The sequence below is a fragment of the Zootermopsis nevadensis genome, unplaced genomic scaffold, assembly GCF_977971745.1.
Source record: "Zootermopsis nevadensis isolate Lab colony 2312 unplaced genomic scaffold, Znev_1.0 Znev_ptg000023l, whole genome shotgun sequence".
Classification (NCBI taxonomy): Eukaryota; Metazoa; Arthropoda; class Insecta; order Blattodea; family Termopsidae; genus Zootermopsis; species Zootermopsis nevadensis.
Genome location: NW_028259155.1, coordinates 4,958,727 through 4,974,096, shown reverse-complemented (window position 1 = coordinate 4,974,096; position 15,370 = coordinate 4,958,727). Strand labels below are relative to the sequence as shown.

The following is a 15,370-nucleotide window of genomic DNA, read 5'->3' as shown; positions in this document are numbered from 1 at the left end:
GGGTATTAAAGAATCTGCAGAGATTATATAGGTATCACTGCGTTTAGTTTAAGTACCACTTTTCATAATTTATTGTTGTCAAAGCAGAATTTTGTACCACTGGAATCAGCGATGTATTAAAAAAAATTCTGGAGTGGTTCATATTTTTTAAACCGGAAAAAATATTAAAATGGGCCACAACTCAAATACGAAACGTCTAAGTACCCATATTTACAAAGACCTTTGTAACTGTTTTATGCTCACGGTCTTGAGGTGGTAAAGCTAAACTGTTGTGTATTTTCAGAAACATTCTGTGTAAGAATTGATGTTAAGCTTCCTACTACATTAGCCGAGGATCAAACTCTACACCATTGACTATCGAATCTACATTATGTTACAGAGAAATTTGTTCAGTGGCATGCGAAATCGACTAATATGGTTGAAATATTATCGTTTTTAACGACGTTGTATAATAAACAGATATTAGGTATATTTTGTGTTTATAATAATAGGATGACGATCAAAGTATGAAGAAATATATGAAAATGACAAGTTTGAGCAATGAAAGTCCATTACATGGGCTCTTAGATGTGAAGACATTAACATGTTACTCTATTATAATTCTTCTGTAATCTTACTAAGACTCATTAACAGAATCAAGTAACAGGTAAACTTTAATAATCGATTGATTAACTTGTCACCTGAAAGATACATTATTACAGTTTTCTTTTGTGTATAAACGTAACATAAACGAAAATACAAAAATTGAAGTCAAATACCAATAATTTTGACACGTTACAATTATATTCTCTATTATTTAATTATTTAAGTTTGCGGAAAATAAATTTAAAAGGAGCCTCGTATTACAACGAAGTATGTAGCTCAACATTTTCCATGCTAGTTTTTTATAGAAGTCATTTTTTATATTGTTTTAATGGAAATTTAGGTTACAATTCGTACTGATTAATTATTAATCTATCTAATGTATTTATTTCAAATGATAGTGTTATGTGGTGTCGACTGGTGGTAGATTTGTGAACTTCCAATTGTAATAAACGTGGAAAGAAAGAGGTTATGTTGCGTTTGAAGACAAAACGTAGATTTTACTTGGAGTGACTGAGGAAAAATACGGAAAACATATTTTTAGGCAATAGCTAAGCAGCTGCCTGAAAGGGCTGTGACAAATTACGAAAAATGTCATAAAACTTTAAATAAATAAATAAAATTTAGTCTGTATTGAAATGGTAAATTATATTTGGTAATGAATACAACGACTTATGGAGTCATTAAAGGATTCTCGGTTAAGAAAAAGTTAAAATAAAATACCTCGTGTTTTTTACTGTAGGCCTACATCGCTTATTTAAAATAAATACAACCAAATATTTACATTTGTATTCGTTGGCAGATTACGAAACGTAGAATAATACATGTAAGCGCGGAGTGATCCTAGCTCGTTTTAACGCTTGTCTGGTGTTTCTCACAGTCAAACGTCAAGGTGTGGATAGCGGGGGATTCTACTCGTGACATTGGGACTCTCGCTGACAGACCTTGATGCAAAATACAAGTCTCTGTAATTGTCAGTTTGCAAAGTCGCGTCGGACGTCATGCATGGGTGGCGTGCTGGTGTTGGCGGGGGCGGAAGGAGAATTTCAAACAGTATGAAACAGCTGAGTAAATGACAACTCTGAATGGCGGAATCCAGACCATTTTTTATTTGCCTTGAAAGAAGAAATACACACACACACATCGCGAGGACAGGCTTCATGGTTTCTGTTATTTAGAATTGGTTTTGCGTCAGTTTTTACTTTTTATGTCGAATGTGTTAAAGTCGTAACTGCCCCTCAATCGAGTTCACCCTACAAAGATTCGCCAAACCCCCCCCCCCCCAACTCTTGTGTCCAGAACTGCTCCCCTCATCGTACGACAATATTTGCATGCAGTCCTAGGAATAGAATCCCCTTGGGGGGGGGGGGGGTTAAGCATATCTTTTGTTACCTCACAAACTAATCTCCTGGAAAGGGCCTCTTTTACTACAAAAGATGCATAAATTTTCATTTTGTCGAAAATTTTCATTTTCCAAAAATCCTTAACAACAATAGCTCCCTATCGCTTTTGTATAAAGTGAGGTGGGGGGAAAAAAGGGGGGGGTCTTATTCTCCCTTTACGACAGATGTTTTACACAAAAATTGGGAAAAATCGAAATGCACAATGGGATTGAAAAAAAGGGGTCGTATAACATTGAATGAACAATAACCGTGAAAGGATATGAATTATTTCGATTTCTCCCAATTTCCATACTAATGTACCCGGAGGGGTTCGGACGGCGCGTGAGCTAGAATTATAGAGGGCGGGTGTTTTTCAGACAAGTTGCAAGGTATATACGAAGCAGCGACCACACTGCCGCCCCCCCCCCCCACACACACACACATAACTTTCGCCGATATTTTCTGCACAGTCGATCTGAAAATATAAAAAATCGATTCCTCCCATAAATTAAACATTTTTAAAATCTTTATGTATATAATATTAAATTGCCTGAACGTCTCATAACCTACTGATTTAATTTTATTTTTGTTTATATATTTTACTCGGTAAAATTGTAATAAAATATGTTGACTTTTATTGGGCGTTTAAATCTGGTCTGAAAAATAAAGTAAGTACATATTCATAAATTTACTGCTGGGCTGTCGATGAACACTACAAGAAATGTTTGAATATCGAATAATTTCCCGTTATGGCTACATTTCTTGGTCACCCCGTTCGGCCGATTTGTCGGCCTGATATTTATTTCTATGGGGCTACTTGAAAAGCGAAGTTTTTTCATACAAGTCTGACATACTTAAATAATCTTAAACAAATATTTTTTTTAATAAATTAATACCATATCATCGGCCATGTTGATGAGCGTGGTGGAAAGTGTTATGAATCGGGTTCATCACTGTTGATAGACGATGTTTGACGAATATTATTTTTAAGAAGTAAATTTATTTTAATGGCTCTCAGTAAACGCTACCAATTCTATGAAGACTAGAGCTTTTTGGATTGATATAACAAGAGTTAATTTCGATCGACATATTTTACTATTAAAACCTAATACGAAATTGTAAGAATCCTGTCAAATGGTTTCACAGATTAATTATACTTACGACAGTCACATGGTTATTCTGTCCTTATCTGTTCTTTTATATAGTTTATGTAAACAATCTCATAATAAACAGATTTATTTCGCAAAGAAACCAATTAATACCAACTACTAGAAAGAAAACTTAAGTAAAGTGAAAAGTTTCCTTTTTACCCCGAACGACTCCCTGACTGATAGGATTCATTTTGATAGTCATAATAATTTGTGGTTGTATATACGTATATAAACATGCACTCTCATTATTACCCGGTGTAATATGGCTTATACAAACTTTCATCGCAGCTAGAAATGCTTTCAAATATTGAGCTCTGTAATAACAGATTCATATAGCTATTGAACCAGTGGGAATTCAAGAATCATAAAATATTCAAGTTGATGATGACATTTGGTCAGATGCATTTCTTTAGTCGTCGTGAAATGAGCGTTGGCATTTGACGACATGGAAATATCGTGTGTGGCTCTAAACCATTATTTTAAGCAATCACATGATAAGGTTGAAGGGTGTATATAACATGGAATTGTTTGTGGATGTACGAATAATATTCGAGATATATACACTGGGGCTGAAACTAGAAGTACGTACTGTTACAAAATATGGCTTGCGTAAAGACTGAATATTTTAGCGCATGCGTACTGCCGTCTAACTGACGTCAAACGCACTTCTAGTTATACTGAGTATAGTGTTTATATTATTAGTAAGGTAAAAGAGATATACGTACATAATTTTGATGACCGAATCTATTGGAAAAAGATAACTTGAAATCTTCGGGTTCTAATAGACCTACTAAAATTATGTGTAAATATAAAAAATATATATATACATATATAAAATATATATTATTATATATAATATATATACATATATATAATATATATGTGATAAATATAAAATTAAGTAACTTGAAACATAAATCAGTTCGCTTAGCGACAATGCCAGTGTATCATAATGATAAAAATTTATTGGTTGTTATGCACCGATTTTTATGACTGGGAGTTTTGAATTTGGAAGTTTCAGGTTATATTTAATGTACTGTCCCGATATCCATGAATTTTAATGGAGAAACTAAAAAAAGAAAAAATACTAAGAATATCTCAGACCTCCTGGCCAAAAATTGTGCTCGGCATTTAACCTCGTACGAAAAAAAATTCCAACTGTTCAAACATAGTCGTCCCTCAAGTGCAGTAACCTCTTTGGTAATTTACGTTACCTTCAGTTCAGCTGTTATCTGAAACTCAATTAGAATCCGGTTATATTTTGAAAGCAAGTCTCATTATTTGACTTTATATTCGTGTTTATAATATTAACATATTTACCGGCTTCTTAGTGTCACCGAGCTCAAATAGCTGAAATTTGCAAAATAATAAATTTAAGTTTTAATTACATTCGTATTCGTGTAATATAAAATTAAAAATATTTTAATTATGTTTCGATATTTGGACAAAGAAAATTAAAATATGGTACTTATATTAAACACGTAGCAATATCTCCAAGTGACTACTTCAAAATTCGGACAACATTATTATACAATCATGTCTGTGGAAACAAATGTATATAATTCTTTTAATGCCAAGCGTTCATTTCGGCAGCCATGTTAGTGACGAGGTTACTACAGAAGTAGATGGATAAGACTCAAGTCAGGAATACCAGAAAGATGATGGATGTCGTACTTGGTAAAATCTACATTTGCCCTGATAATATCTCAGCGAAGGAGGCACTTTATATGCCAAAGAAAGACATATGTAAAGTTACAGAAGGTTGGAGGTATTATCATTGTGATATATTTCGACACTTGATGCCCGAAAGTCATTCAACATTAATATTTTAGCAAGTAAACAGTTTCCTATGAATGGTACTGAAAACAGAGAAACAATGCAAGTCACTTAATAACAGGCCACATAATTAAAAGTTAATAAACGTTTTATATCGCATTATTTTAGGTTGAGTGAATTTTTACTTTCTTCTGGAATCAAATTACTCTTTTACAATATCATTTTTCAGCTGTTATTATTCCATACACTGGTATTACAGTGGGTGGTTAATTCATTATAGTCCTACTAATGTTATGTCAGGCATTATCAATAGTCTAACTTATACAGCAGGATCGTAAAGTTACGTAACCCATATCAAAATAATTATTGTAGGTTATAACTCAGTACAATTCGATTCGATTAATATCGCACAATATCGCTGTGAGTATACGAGTTCCCATGCAGGTGACGTCATGTTGTAAACCCACTCGCACTGGTCCGTCAGTTGTCTTTAAACAGTCGAACTGCTAGGATGTCTTTTTCACAGATGCAACGAGTGTTTATTGTCGAACATAACCTCACTCACATCTCGTTCTTACTTGACTTGCCAGAATGAGTTTAAGGAAACATTTCCCGATTCTCTTGCGTCAAACAAATAGACAGTATCTCGTCTGGTGAAGCGTTTACGAGTCACTGGAACCACTTCATCGAGTTGCATCAGACTTGAAAAGAGTGAACGCATGCAACGTTGAACGCGATGTAGTTTTCCAACATTTTCGTTAAAAAATTTTTTTATGTAAATGTAATTTATTGCTTGACAAATAGAACATTTATCAGGTTCATTGTGTATATAAATACACAATGAACAATATATAACAGAATACTGGCATAGGAAAAATAATGTCATATGATTTTATTATAATTCAGCAGTGCCAATATGGTTGTCAATAATTTTGATATTGTACTCTGTGTAATATTTGTAGTTAAAATATAGAGAATTAATATATATATATATATATATATATATATACGTCTCAAAAATGTACCAGCCAATAGTATGGAATTAAATCTGAGATGAAATGGAGATTATTCGAGATTTACAAATAATCGAATGAAAATTTTATTTATTTTCAAAAAATTTCCTGGCAAATTGTGTAGAATCTATTCAAGTTTATTCGCATGTTATTTCGAATTATCGATTATTTTCCAAGTTATGTACGTTCATAAGACGTGAATTATGTTTATCTTGTATTATTTTATCTGACACGTGAATAATAACGATTTTCGAGGGGTGGATACCATTTTGTTGATCTGTAGATGGTTTTTATGATCTAAACCATTAACTTCCGAATAAATTATTGCTAGTATTGTGGCAATGAAGTTAAATTTGGGGAAACGAGAACAGCTAAGGGAGTTTCGGACAAATGCAAATAATAACAGAGAATTGGCAACAGCCCTGCAATATACCTCGTTTTACTCCTGGGTATTTCTACCCCAGCGAGTCCTATTATAACCTCAGATAACGAGCGTCCAGCTATTTCCAAACGACCACTCTCCGTTACCCTTGGGTTCTGGTCGAAATAAAATTGGAATAACAGAAAAAGGACAAATGTTACAAATGACAAATTTTTATAACAACAGTTATTTCAAAATTATTGTAAATGTAAGATTGGGTAATTGACCCGTGTCATACACATGACAACGTAAAACAGAACAAGTTAGGAAATGTACTATACCCAAACAATTCACGCGCGATCGCCAATTTCGATAAGTTAATAATATTGCAGGAGTCGAGGTTCTTACGTTGGTGAATACGAACACGTATGGCCCTGATGATGCACGTCTGAAAAGTTTGTAAACTTCTGCCAGACTGCACGGCGCTACTACCCACAAGACTGCCATCTCATAATATTTTAATCATTCCAGCCTTTGAATATTTCCTATTATTTTAAGGTATCCAAAATTTTGTTTCTTTTTCATTTTGGTTCGTCCTTGCTATGCTTGAAAATTATGAAAATAACTTCGATTAGAAGGAATCTTCACGGAGGATTCCCAGTCATGTTTGTGTGGCTGGCTTGAGGTAACCAAGACAATAGTAACTGAGGTAACTTAAATATTCTGGGGATTCCCCATCCAGTCACATTAGCGTACAGAAACACACATGTCAATGTAGTTTAGTAGTCGAAAACACCTCAGTATCAAATTTCGTGAAAATCGGTTTTGCTGTTTTCGAGTTGTTACATGCAGGCAAACGGAACGAAGCTGATAGGTGCATTTTTTGAAAATTGCGAACACTACTAAAATTTTGGGCTTACAATAATGTCATGAGTAGTTCTAGTGTTCAAGAAGTCAGTAGTGTGACATTATGGTCGGCTTTTTTGTGATTGAAACTGTACAAAGATATTAGTTGTTTGTTAATATTCTGTACATTTCAATTCTTACACATATCAGGCGATGGTAGGCAGGTTGAATGTTAAATGCGACGAATCTGTCATTTTATATGTAAAGTAGAGATTTTCTTAATTAAGTTAGTAATAAAATATTCTACTTTACGAAATTCGGACATGATTTTATTTCCACTTAATCGTAATACTCAATAAACTGTGTTTGTATGCAAAATAAAATCTTTACCATAATATCAGCCCCCGTCATTGGTCAAGTCTGACAAAAATAAATAAAATGTTTCAGTTATTTTATATATTTGGCTTTCACGTGTCTGCCACGTGCAATATTAAGTAGTAACTAACGTTTTGACAGACATTATAGTTTTCATTTTCAGGGTGGATTTGTAGTGTGGACTACAACTCCCCATTACACACCCATCCTGAAGATGGCAACTGCAATGTTTGTCGAAACTCTAGTAAATATTCAGTATTTCACGCGGCTCAACATGATAGCCGAAGTTATAAGTTTAAATTGAATTATTGTAGTTTTCCTAATTAATTTCCAGAAAAATATTTGTCTATTAACGAATGTACATGTACAGAGTATTCACTCTGAGAAAAATAATGGTTTTATGTAAGTATTTTTGCAATCAAACACAGCAATGGGGCTAATATATTGAAATGAGGAGCTTAGCGAAGCGTTCACAATCACATGGAGCGTGCGTGGTGTGGGAGATATACGCCAATACAAAGTCCGAGCAATTTAACATAATTTCGTGAACACGACAGAATTTGAATGAAACACATTTACTTGTGTATGCACATTCCCAGCAAATAATGGCTCTTATTCTGCGAGTGGTTCGTCATTTATGCAAGAAATCAGGAGGGTGGTGAGTGGATTCAGGCGCACGACTAAACCATAAAGAAATTGCGATGACGACACCAAAGCCCCTTCACATCCACATTAGCTTTGAGATGACGCTTACTACCATCAGATTGGCTTGAGTTCAATTCCCCCTGAAAAACACGCTTGTAGAAGTGACAGAAACCGAATGCAACCCGAGTTTCAGTTGTAGGACTCGTGGAGAGAAATCATTCCTCAGAATGTAATAGTCGCTTAGATAATAAAATTTTTCTCCTTCTAGGAAACAGGGGATTTATTATCCTGTTCTAAGGAGTCCGATGCTGTTCGGATTAACTCGCATTTCAACAATTCAAAGCCGAAGCTAATCTAAGTAATATAGCTAACGTAACCTTACCTAACACAACCCAACCTAACCTAACCTATCCCAACCCAACCCAACCTAACCTAACCTAATCCAACCTAACCTAACTTAACCTAACCTAATCCAACCTAACCTAACCTAATCTAACCTAACCTAACTTAACCTAACCTAATCCAACCTAACCTAACCTAACCTAACTTAACCTAACCTAACCCAACCTAACCTAACCTAACCCAACTTTACGTAACCCAACCTAACCTAACCCAACTTTACCTAACCCAACCTAACCTAACCTAACCTAATCCAACTTTACCTAACCCAACCCAACCTAACCTTACCTAACCCAACCCAACCTGACCTAACCTAACCTAACCCAACCTAACCTAACCTAACCTAACCTAACCCAACTTTACCTAACCCAACCCAACCTAACCCAACTTTACCTAACCCAACCCAACCTGACCTGACCTAACCTAACCTAACCTAACCCAACCTAACCTAACACAACCTACCTATAAACGTTTTCTATCACAAAGGAAACAACACGTCTCCATTAAAAAGAGCAATTGATTATTTACACTGAGAACCATAACGACTGGACAGTGATTGGGATTATCTCATCTTAATGGACCCTACAGAATAGGTGCCCCCTTCAGCATACCTCAAGACGAGGACAGATCCAGTCCTCGAAATGTTATGTGTTTTATGACGTCAGATAAATCGAATGATCAAATTCGTTCCGTAATAAATTCTTCTTGAGCTACCAGCCATTTTCTCCCTCGTCGTGACGAAGAGGGATAATATCGTTGTCGAAACATTGGTATTTTCTTCATTAAGACACCTTAAACGACTGGTAGTCCGAGAAGAATTAATTATACTTAATCGCCACGAAAGCTTCAGATCATACAAATTCGTTCCATGTTAAGTAAAACTCAAGACATTTGGTTAGCTGTGTTCTTCATCCAAATTGTCTTAAGATAATTCATTTATATTATTCCAGAGATAATAAGGAGAGTTGAATGACTAAACTAATGCTCCGTTAAGTTATTAAGACTTAGCTTACTAATTGAAATGATACATTGAGATTAAGTCTTAGGCGTGTCTGTGTACCTTTTCGGATTATGTAGTCGCATTACGATATTTTCATTTGGTTGCGTTTTCACTCACTAGGTCAGCTGTAAACAGTAACTTAAGTCAAGAGGGGTGGAATGATGAATGTTAAGATGGCTTATTTATCAAGAAGGCGGAATTGATTGTGATTTATGTGTTAAATTTCTCAAATGACACTTAAATGATTCTGAATTGCACGAGAACCAGACCCCGACGAAAGATTCGTGCAATTTCCTTGTCAATATGCCAACTCTACAGCACGTCTTTTGCATCAAACTTACGTCAAGAAATGTAACTGAACATCCGGTAGTTGTGAGTGATGAAATTCTGACCTTCAGTTAAATTACGTAAGGTTTGCAAAGAAAAATATATATGACGTTTCATTTCTACGGAATAAAAGTCGATCTTGAAAATCGATACTGTAACACCGACGCACAGAACTTTGGTAAATGGAACACAGCAGAGGTTTGGTAAGTCTAAAATTTCGCTTTTATATCAAACTGTCAACAGCTAGGCAATGTTCGTCACTGTAAGATGGCGGACATTGGTCATCTTTGTCTTGCCTATGTGGACCTGGTAGGATGTAGGGACTTTGTAAGGGGTTGCAAGGGGGTGTTGGGTATGTTCTTATCGATTGTGAGTGGTGGTAGTGGCAGTCAAGTTATGAGGGTTGAGGGAGGTTCACGAGGAGGGTGGCGAGCAGCAAAAGCAGGGAAGATTCTTGAGGGGGTGAAAGAGAGAGAGGGAGAGAGGGAGAGAGGGAGAGAGGGAGACTGGACTGGACTCGATTCTACTCGGACTTGAGAAAAGAGGTGATGGCGATGTATAACGGAAGCTGTGTGGTCCATGGAGGATTAGGAGTGGCACGATCAAATTGTACCCTTGTTATGAAGCGTGTCTTTAATAATAGATATTGAAATATCGTAAATCAAAACGAATTAAAACGTATTATTTGGAAATAATTATAGATTTTTTTTTCGAATCTTACATTGAATGTTGTGTTATTGACAGAATAGAATCTCATTGCGTTTTATAACCTCGATAAAGAACACTTGTGTCCTTGTCAGTTTCAGAACACTGAATAACAGTTACGTGGATTGTAAGGGAGCTGGGATTGGTTTAAATGGTGTAATCGATTAGGGAATCGATTGTGGGATGTAGGAAGTCAGAATCGATTCCTTAAAATTAAGAGATTGTCACTACAGGTTTTTAAATTGTGTAGTACGAAAACCAAGCTTCTGTGCTAGATGGTCCTTTGAAAAGGTTATTGACCTCTCTAACGAAATGACAAAGTGAATTATGAATGTTCTGAAAAAAGCAACCATAATTTTTAAACTTTGATTCTAGTTTTGGGTCTGATTTTCTCGGAAAAAAAGACGATGATTAAACTTTTTCTGGATATTTCAAGAAACTTTGAGACTTTACTTATAAAATCGATAAAACCCTTTAAAATCTAAACTAATCTAAGTATTAAAAAAATTCGGTTCGTACCGCGAAGAAAACACACAACTTCACCATTACAAAGATCGACTTCTTAATGCTGTTTAAAGAAATAATAATTATTTTTTTCTGAAAAATGTACGAAACCCCTAAATACAAACTTCAGATTTACTGATTTTTTTAAGTACGTGATATATGTACTTAAAATGGATTTAATGGGTTAATCAACGTGAAAGAGTTTTTTCTTCGTGAACACCTTGCGTCATGCTAAGTGAGTACTGAGGTTGGTGTAACACAGTCATGTGGATCCGAGGTTATGAATTCATTAATATTCCCTACGCGTACACATTCAGTGTGATCAAACAACGACGCAAAGCCATTTTAGATTTCTGTCAGTAATTAAAATGTACAGCTGCAACTCAGTTCTGTAGATTGTTCGACGTGTTTATATATCGATAATCTAGGTTCAGATATCTGTTTTTTAATAAACTACGCCTGTTAGGAATTTTAATTATTTTAATTTAATATTTATAATGATATTTATTGACCAATTTAGTTATTGATCGGACACCAGTAGAATCTCCCAAGTATTTTGAAGAAATTGAAGAATTGAAGATTTTATAGTTTTTTATATATGAAGTTATTCACGTTTTTAGGTGACAGAAAAACTGTCACTATCAGTACAGCTCATATGTCTTGGATACTTTATCTACTTGGAGGTACGCCCAGTATAATGTATTAGATCTTAATATTTACTTAATGCAATAGATGTGGAAAAATTTCGTTAAATATGCAGTATATAAAATGTTACGATTTGTTTGGAGCTCATGTTGGCAACCATTAATAATTTTAAATTAGATCGTCGGCATAATGCATCCTATGGCGTATTTAATCGGTAACATATCAGCTAAAGTTTGTTTCATTATTTTTTATTTGGAAATTATTTTATTTCCGTCTTTTATCTTCAAATGTCAGGTCTGGGCAGCTGAATTTGCTAGATAATTCTACCCAACGTCTTCGCTGTGTGATGGTTGGCATTTCTGTTTCTTTCCCTAGAATTCTTCATATCTAATCTCAGTGCGGGTGTCTCTTGACTTAAGTCAACAGAGCGTATTTGAATAAACCAAGGAAGGAAGTCATTCAAAACTTTCTTGAGAGTAAAGTTTTTGGTATTCACATCCGTAACTGTGTCTAGACCGACATCTTTTTTTCAAAATCTCAATACGCCTACTAAAATATTTCTTCCAAAGTTAGAGTCTAAAGTAAGAACAGATTTGACAGTGTAAACTTCCACTTTAAATGACAGCTGGATTATATTTTAGATATATTTCGGTAAATACGTACTAGATTATAAACGTTTCCACGAGAAACGGTAAGAATTTGACAAGACGAACGTTGTATTCCATATGACGCCACTACATACGTACCACCATTCAGAAAAAAAATGTAACTAAAACATTGATAAAAGGAAAGCAAGACCACCTTTTAAATAGGCCCATATAAGTGAGACCAGTGATGGAAACTCGAAGATCTGGTATCTGAAAAAATGATTATCTAATATCTTAGCTTGATATTACAAGGCAATCATTACCAACAAAATATAAATATCATGTACCTAATGGTAGATTCCTCGGCCGAACAGTTTAAAGCACAAATTCATTTAAATTATATGTAAGAATTCAGTTAATGTCTTAACACAACGGAAGCTGGATATACGTTTTTCGACAGAAGTCCATACGGGCTCATTTACAATAATAAATTTAAAATACTGTACGAACAGCGTGTAGGCCTATAGTTTTGTATATTAAGTTCTAAAGTCTGACGAATTTTACGTGACGCCTTCGTACTAAATGCTAACAAATAAAAAATAAGTATAATATCTGATATTACTTTAATTAAACGCTGCACGTAATTAGAGATATTAATATTCCGTTGGTCACTATTTAAGATGAAAATGAATTTCTGTCTTAGACGAATATAAACAACTATCATAGTTGTCATACTTTTAGAACATTATGTTTTAGGTACTTTTGTTATTGATACTATAAATTAAACAGGTAATAACTAAATGATTTTGTATATAACGGTGAGGGATGAATTTTACTTCTGAAGTCAACTGAACGATTATCTAAATTCTTGTAATTTTGAAGTGTTATAGTCTCAAAAGTTTGAAAATTATGTTTATAATAATATGAGATGTATCTGTTTTCAATATTCCATATTTACACTTGGCGTATTAGTTCACTGTCATTTTCAATAAAATTTGATTTCAGGATACGAAACGAAAGAGAAGTGAAGGTCGTTTGAAGGCGGCGTAAAGAAAGGAGTTGATAGAAAATGGTGGAAACCTTCATAGCAGAAAAGGGTGAGTATTTATATGTACAACTGTCTTTAAAACCTTTCTATCACTTCAGTAGTATTAGTTTGATTTCTTAGTGTGTTGTATTTTAATGAGTTCCTTGCTACAAAAATCTTAGAATGTGGAGGTAAACACGTGCCTTTCAAAATATAAGTCTTTGTTTACGTTTAGCACAGTTACCAATTTAATTTATTAAGTATTCCATGTTTTTTGCCTCTTTTCGTTAAATTAATATTGTGGGAAAATTATTATCAATACAGAATATTCGTCTTCAAAGCTTTTGCCTGATATATTTGTCAGAATTTGATTGACTGATTTTTCTTATTCGAACAACTGATTCAAAATTTTATACCAAAAAAACAAAATGGTAGGTGTACCTCATATTTTACTTTCTACTTTACTCTCTGCACGGGCAATGTGCTATTACAAATTTATTAACTTCTTACATATTAAAATGTAATGAAAGGATTTCACTACGAGCACGTTAATGATGACAAAGCAAAAATATATTATATATAAATATATTAAAATAATCCCCCATTTTTTCAGTTTCTACGTATTTGATACTTTCCAATTTGTAAATCCATTATTAGACATTTAAATGCTAGTATTTCGATGTTAAAATAATGTTTTACAATTAATAAACTTATTTTAAGCATTGGAAAATACATTTATAAAAACAATGTTGTCATTTATACGTCAGGCTGTAGGTCTCATTACTTATTTTCAAGATTATTTTTAAATATATAGGGACTAGAATACTTTGACCCAATTAAGCGAAGTTCCACGTAAAGAGTTTAAAATGTTTGTTCTTTAAGATTTGTCCCAAATAAACGGCTGCCCCAATTAACCGGAATCTACTGTACTCAGATTGTCGAAGTAAGTACGTATTCTCCAAAAGACATCTTATATATAACGCAATATCCTTAGGCAGTTATCAGCTGGATAACAGGGGATTGATTTCCGGTTGAGACGTAATTCTTCTGTTTGCCATTACGTCTAGACTGATTCTGATGGGTTATAAAGTGTCATAAGTTAATAGAGCTAAGTCTACTCCATGTTTCTCACATTTTTATTTATTGTTCAAGCTTTACATCTGGCTCGTAGGATGATTTTAACTGAGAAGTTTGTGAATGGTTTCGAAGTAGAACCAGCGAGGTCAGTGGCTTCAATGCGGTCTCTAGAACGACGTAGATGCTGGGTGAATTGCGTGGTTCAGACTGCAGATCTCAATGTTTATAGATTAAATGACGATGCACTCGGAAATGTTTAAATCTGTTGGATGTTAATTGTAACTTGAACACGAGGTCTGCATGATATGAAATGTAATTTTTATTTGTTACACGTTGTGTCAAGATATCAATCTTGAAATTGTATTCTTTGGTGAAATTTTAGATATAATTTATTTTCTGAGGATTCTAGTTTAGAAGTATTAATTTTCGTGTTTAGAATTAGGCTTCAAATTCTTTGTTATGGCTTAATGATACGTAGTGGAATGTGTTACGTCATCGGAGCTTACCGTTGTTAGTGGGGAAAGGCTGTTCTTGTAAGGTACAATTATCTTATCCAGTTTTAAATTTGAAGAATTTGAAAATGAAGAGACAATTTTTTTGATTAGATCAGGCGTGGATATTATTTTAAAGATTTCCTTCTTTTAGCTCTCACATCGATGAATCACTTGTCTTTGTCGAAAACGTTACTTTTTGGATAAGAAATTGATCGTAGGTAACTTCGCCTCCTCTGTTACAGAGACTTGTCTTCTCAAGACCGCCATTACTAGAGTGAACCCCGCGTTATATTACTGTATTGAGTATTTTGCAAGTCGATAGTCGATTTTGAGTTTTTGTTCGGTTTTTACATTGACTTCAGATGAATTTGGTTGTTCAACAGACGATAGTTGAACTCGATCAGTACCTGGCAACAGGTATATTACCTCCATTCCCTCTATACGCCGTTATTACGTGATGATTAGGCTCTGGGA

General features: G+C 34.3%; 1 protein-coding gene across 6 annotated transcripts in view; it reads left to right on the top strand.

The window, feature by feature from the left end:
• Positions 1-15,370, top strand: part of LOC110831136 (uncharacterized) — a 162,661-nt gene that overhangs the window by 91,395 nt on the left and 55,896 nt on the right. For 5 of the 6 annotated variants that reach the window (XM_022066792.2, XM_022066789.2, XM_022066791.2 and 2 more), the window contains one exon: positions 13,304-13,395. In XM_022066792.2, coding sequence (XP_021922484.1) covers positions 13,368-13,395 — 28 coding nt within the window. In that variant the 5' untranslated portion in view covers positions 13,304-13,367. Of the gene's footprint in view, positions 1-13,297; positions 13,396-15,370 lie in introns of those variants that run through there. The other variant, XM_087354344.1, reaches the window with a different exon arrangement.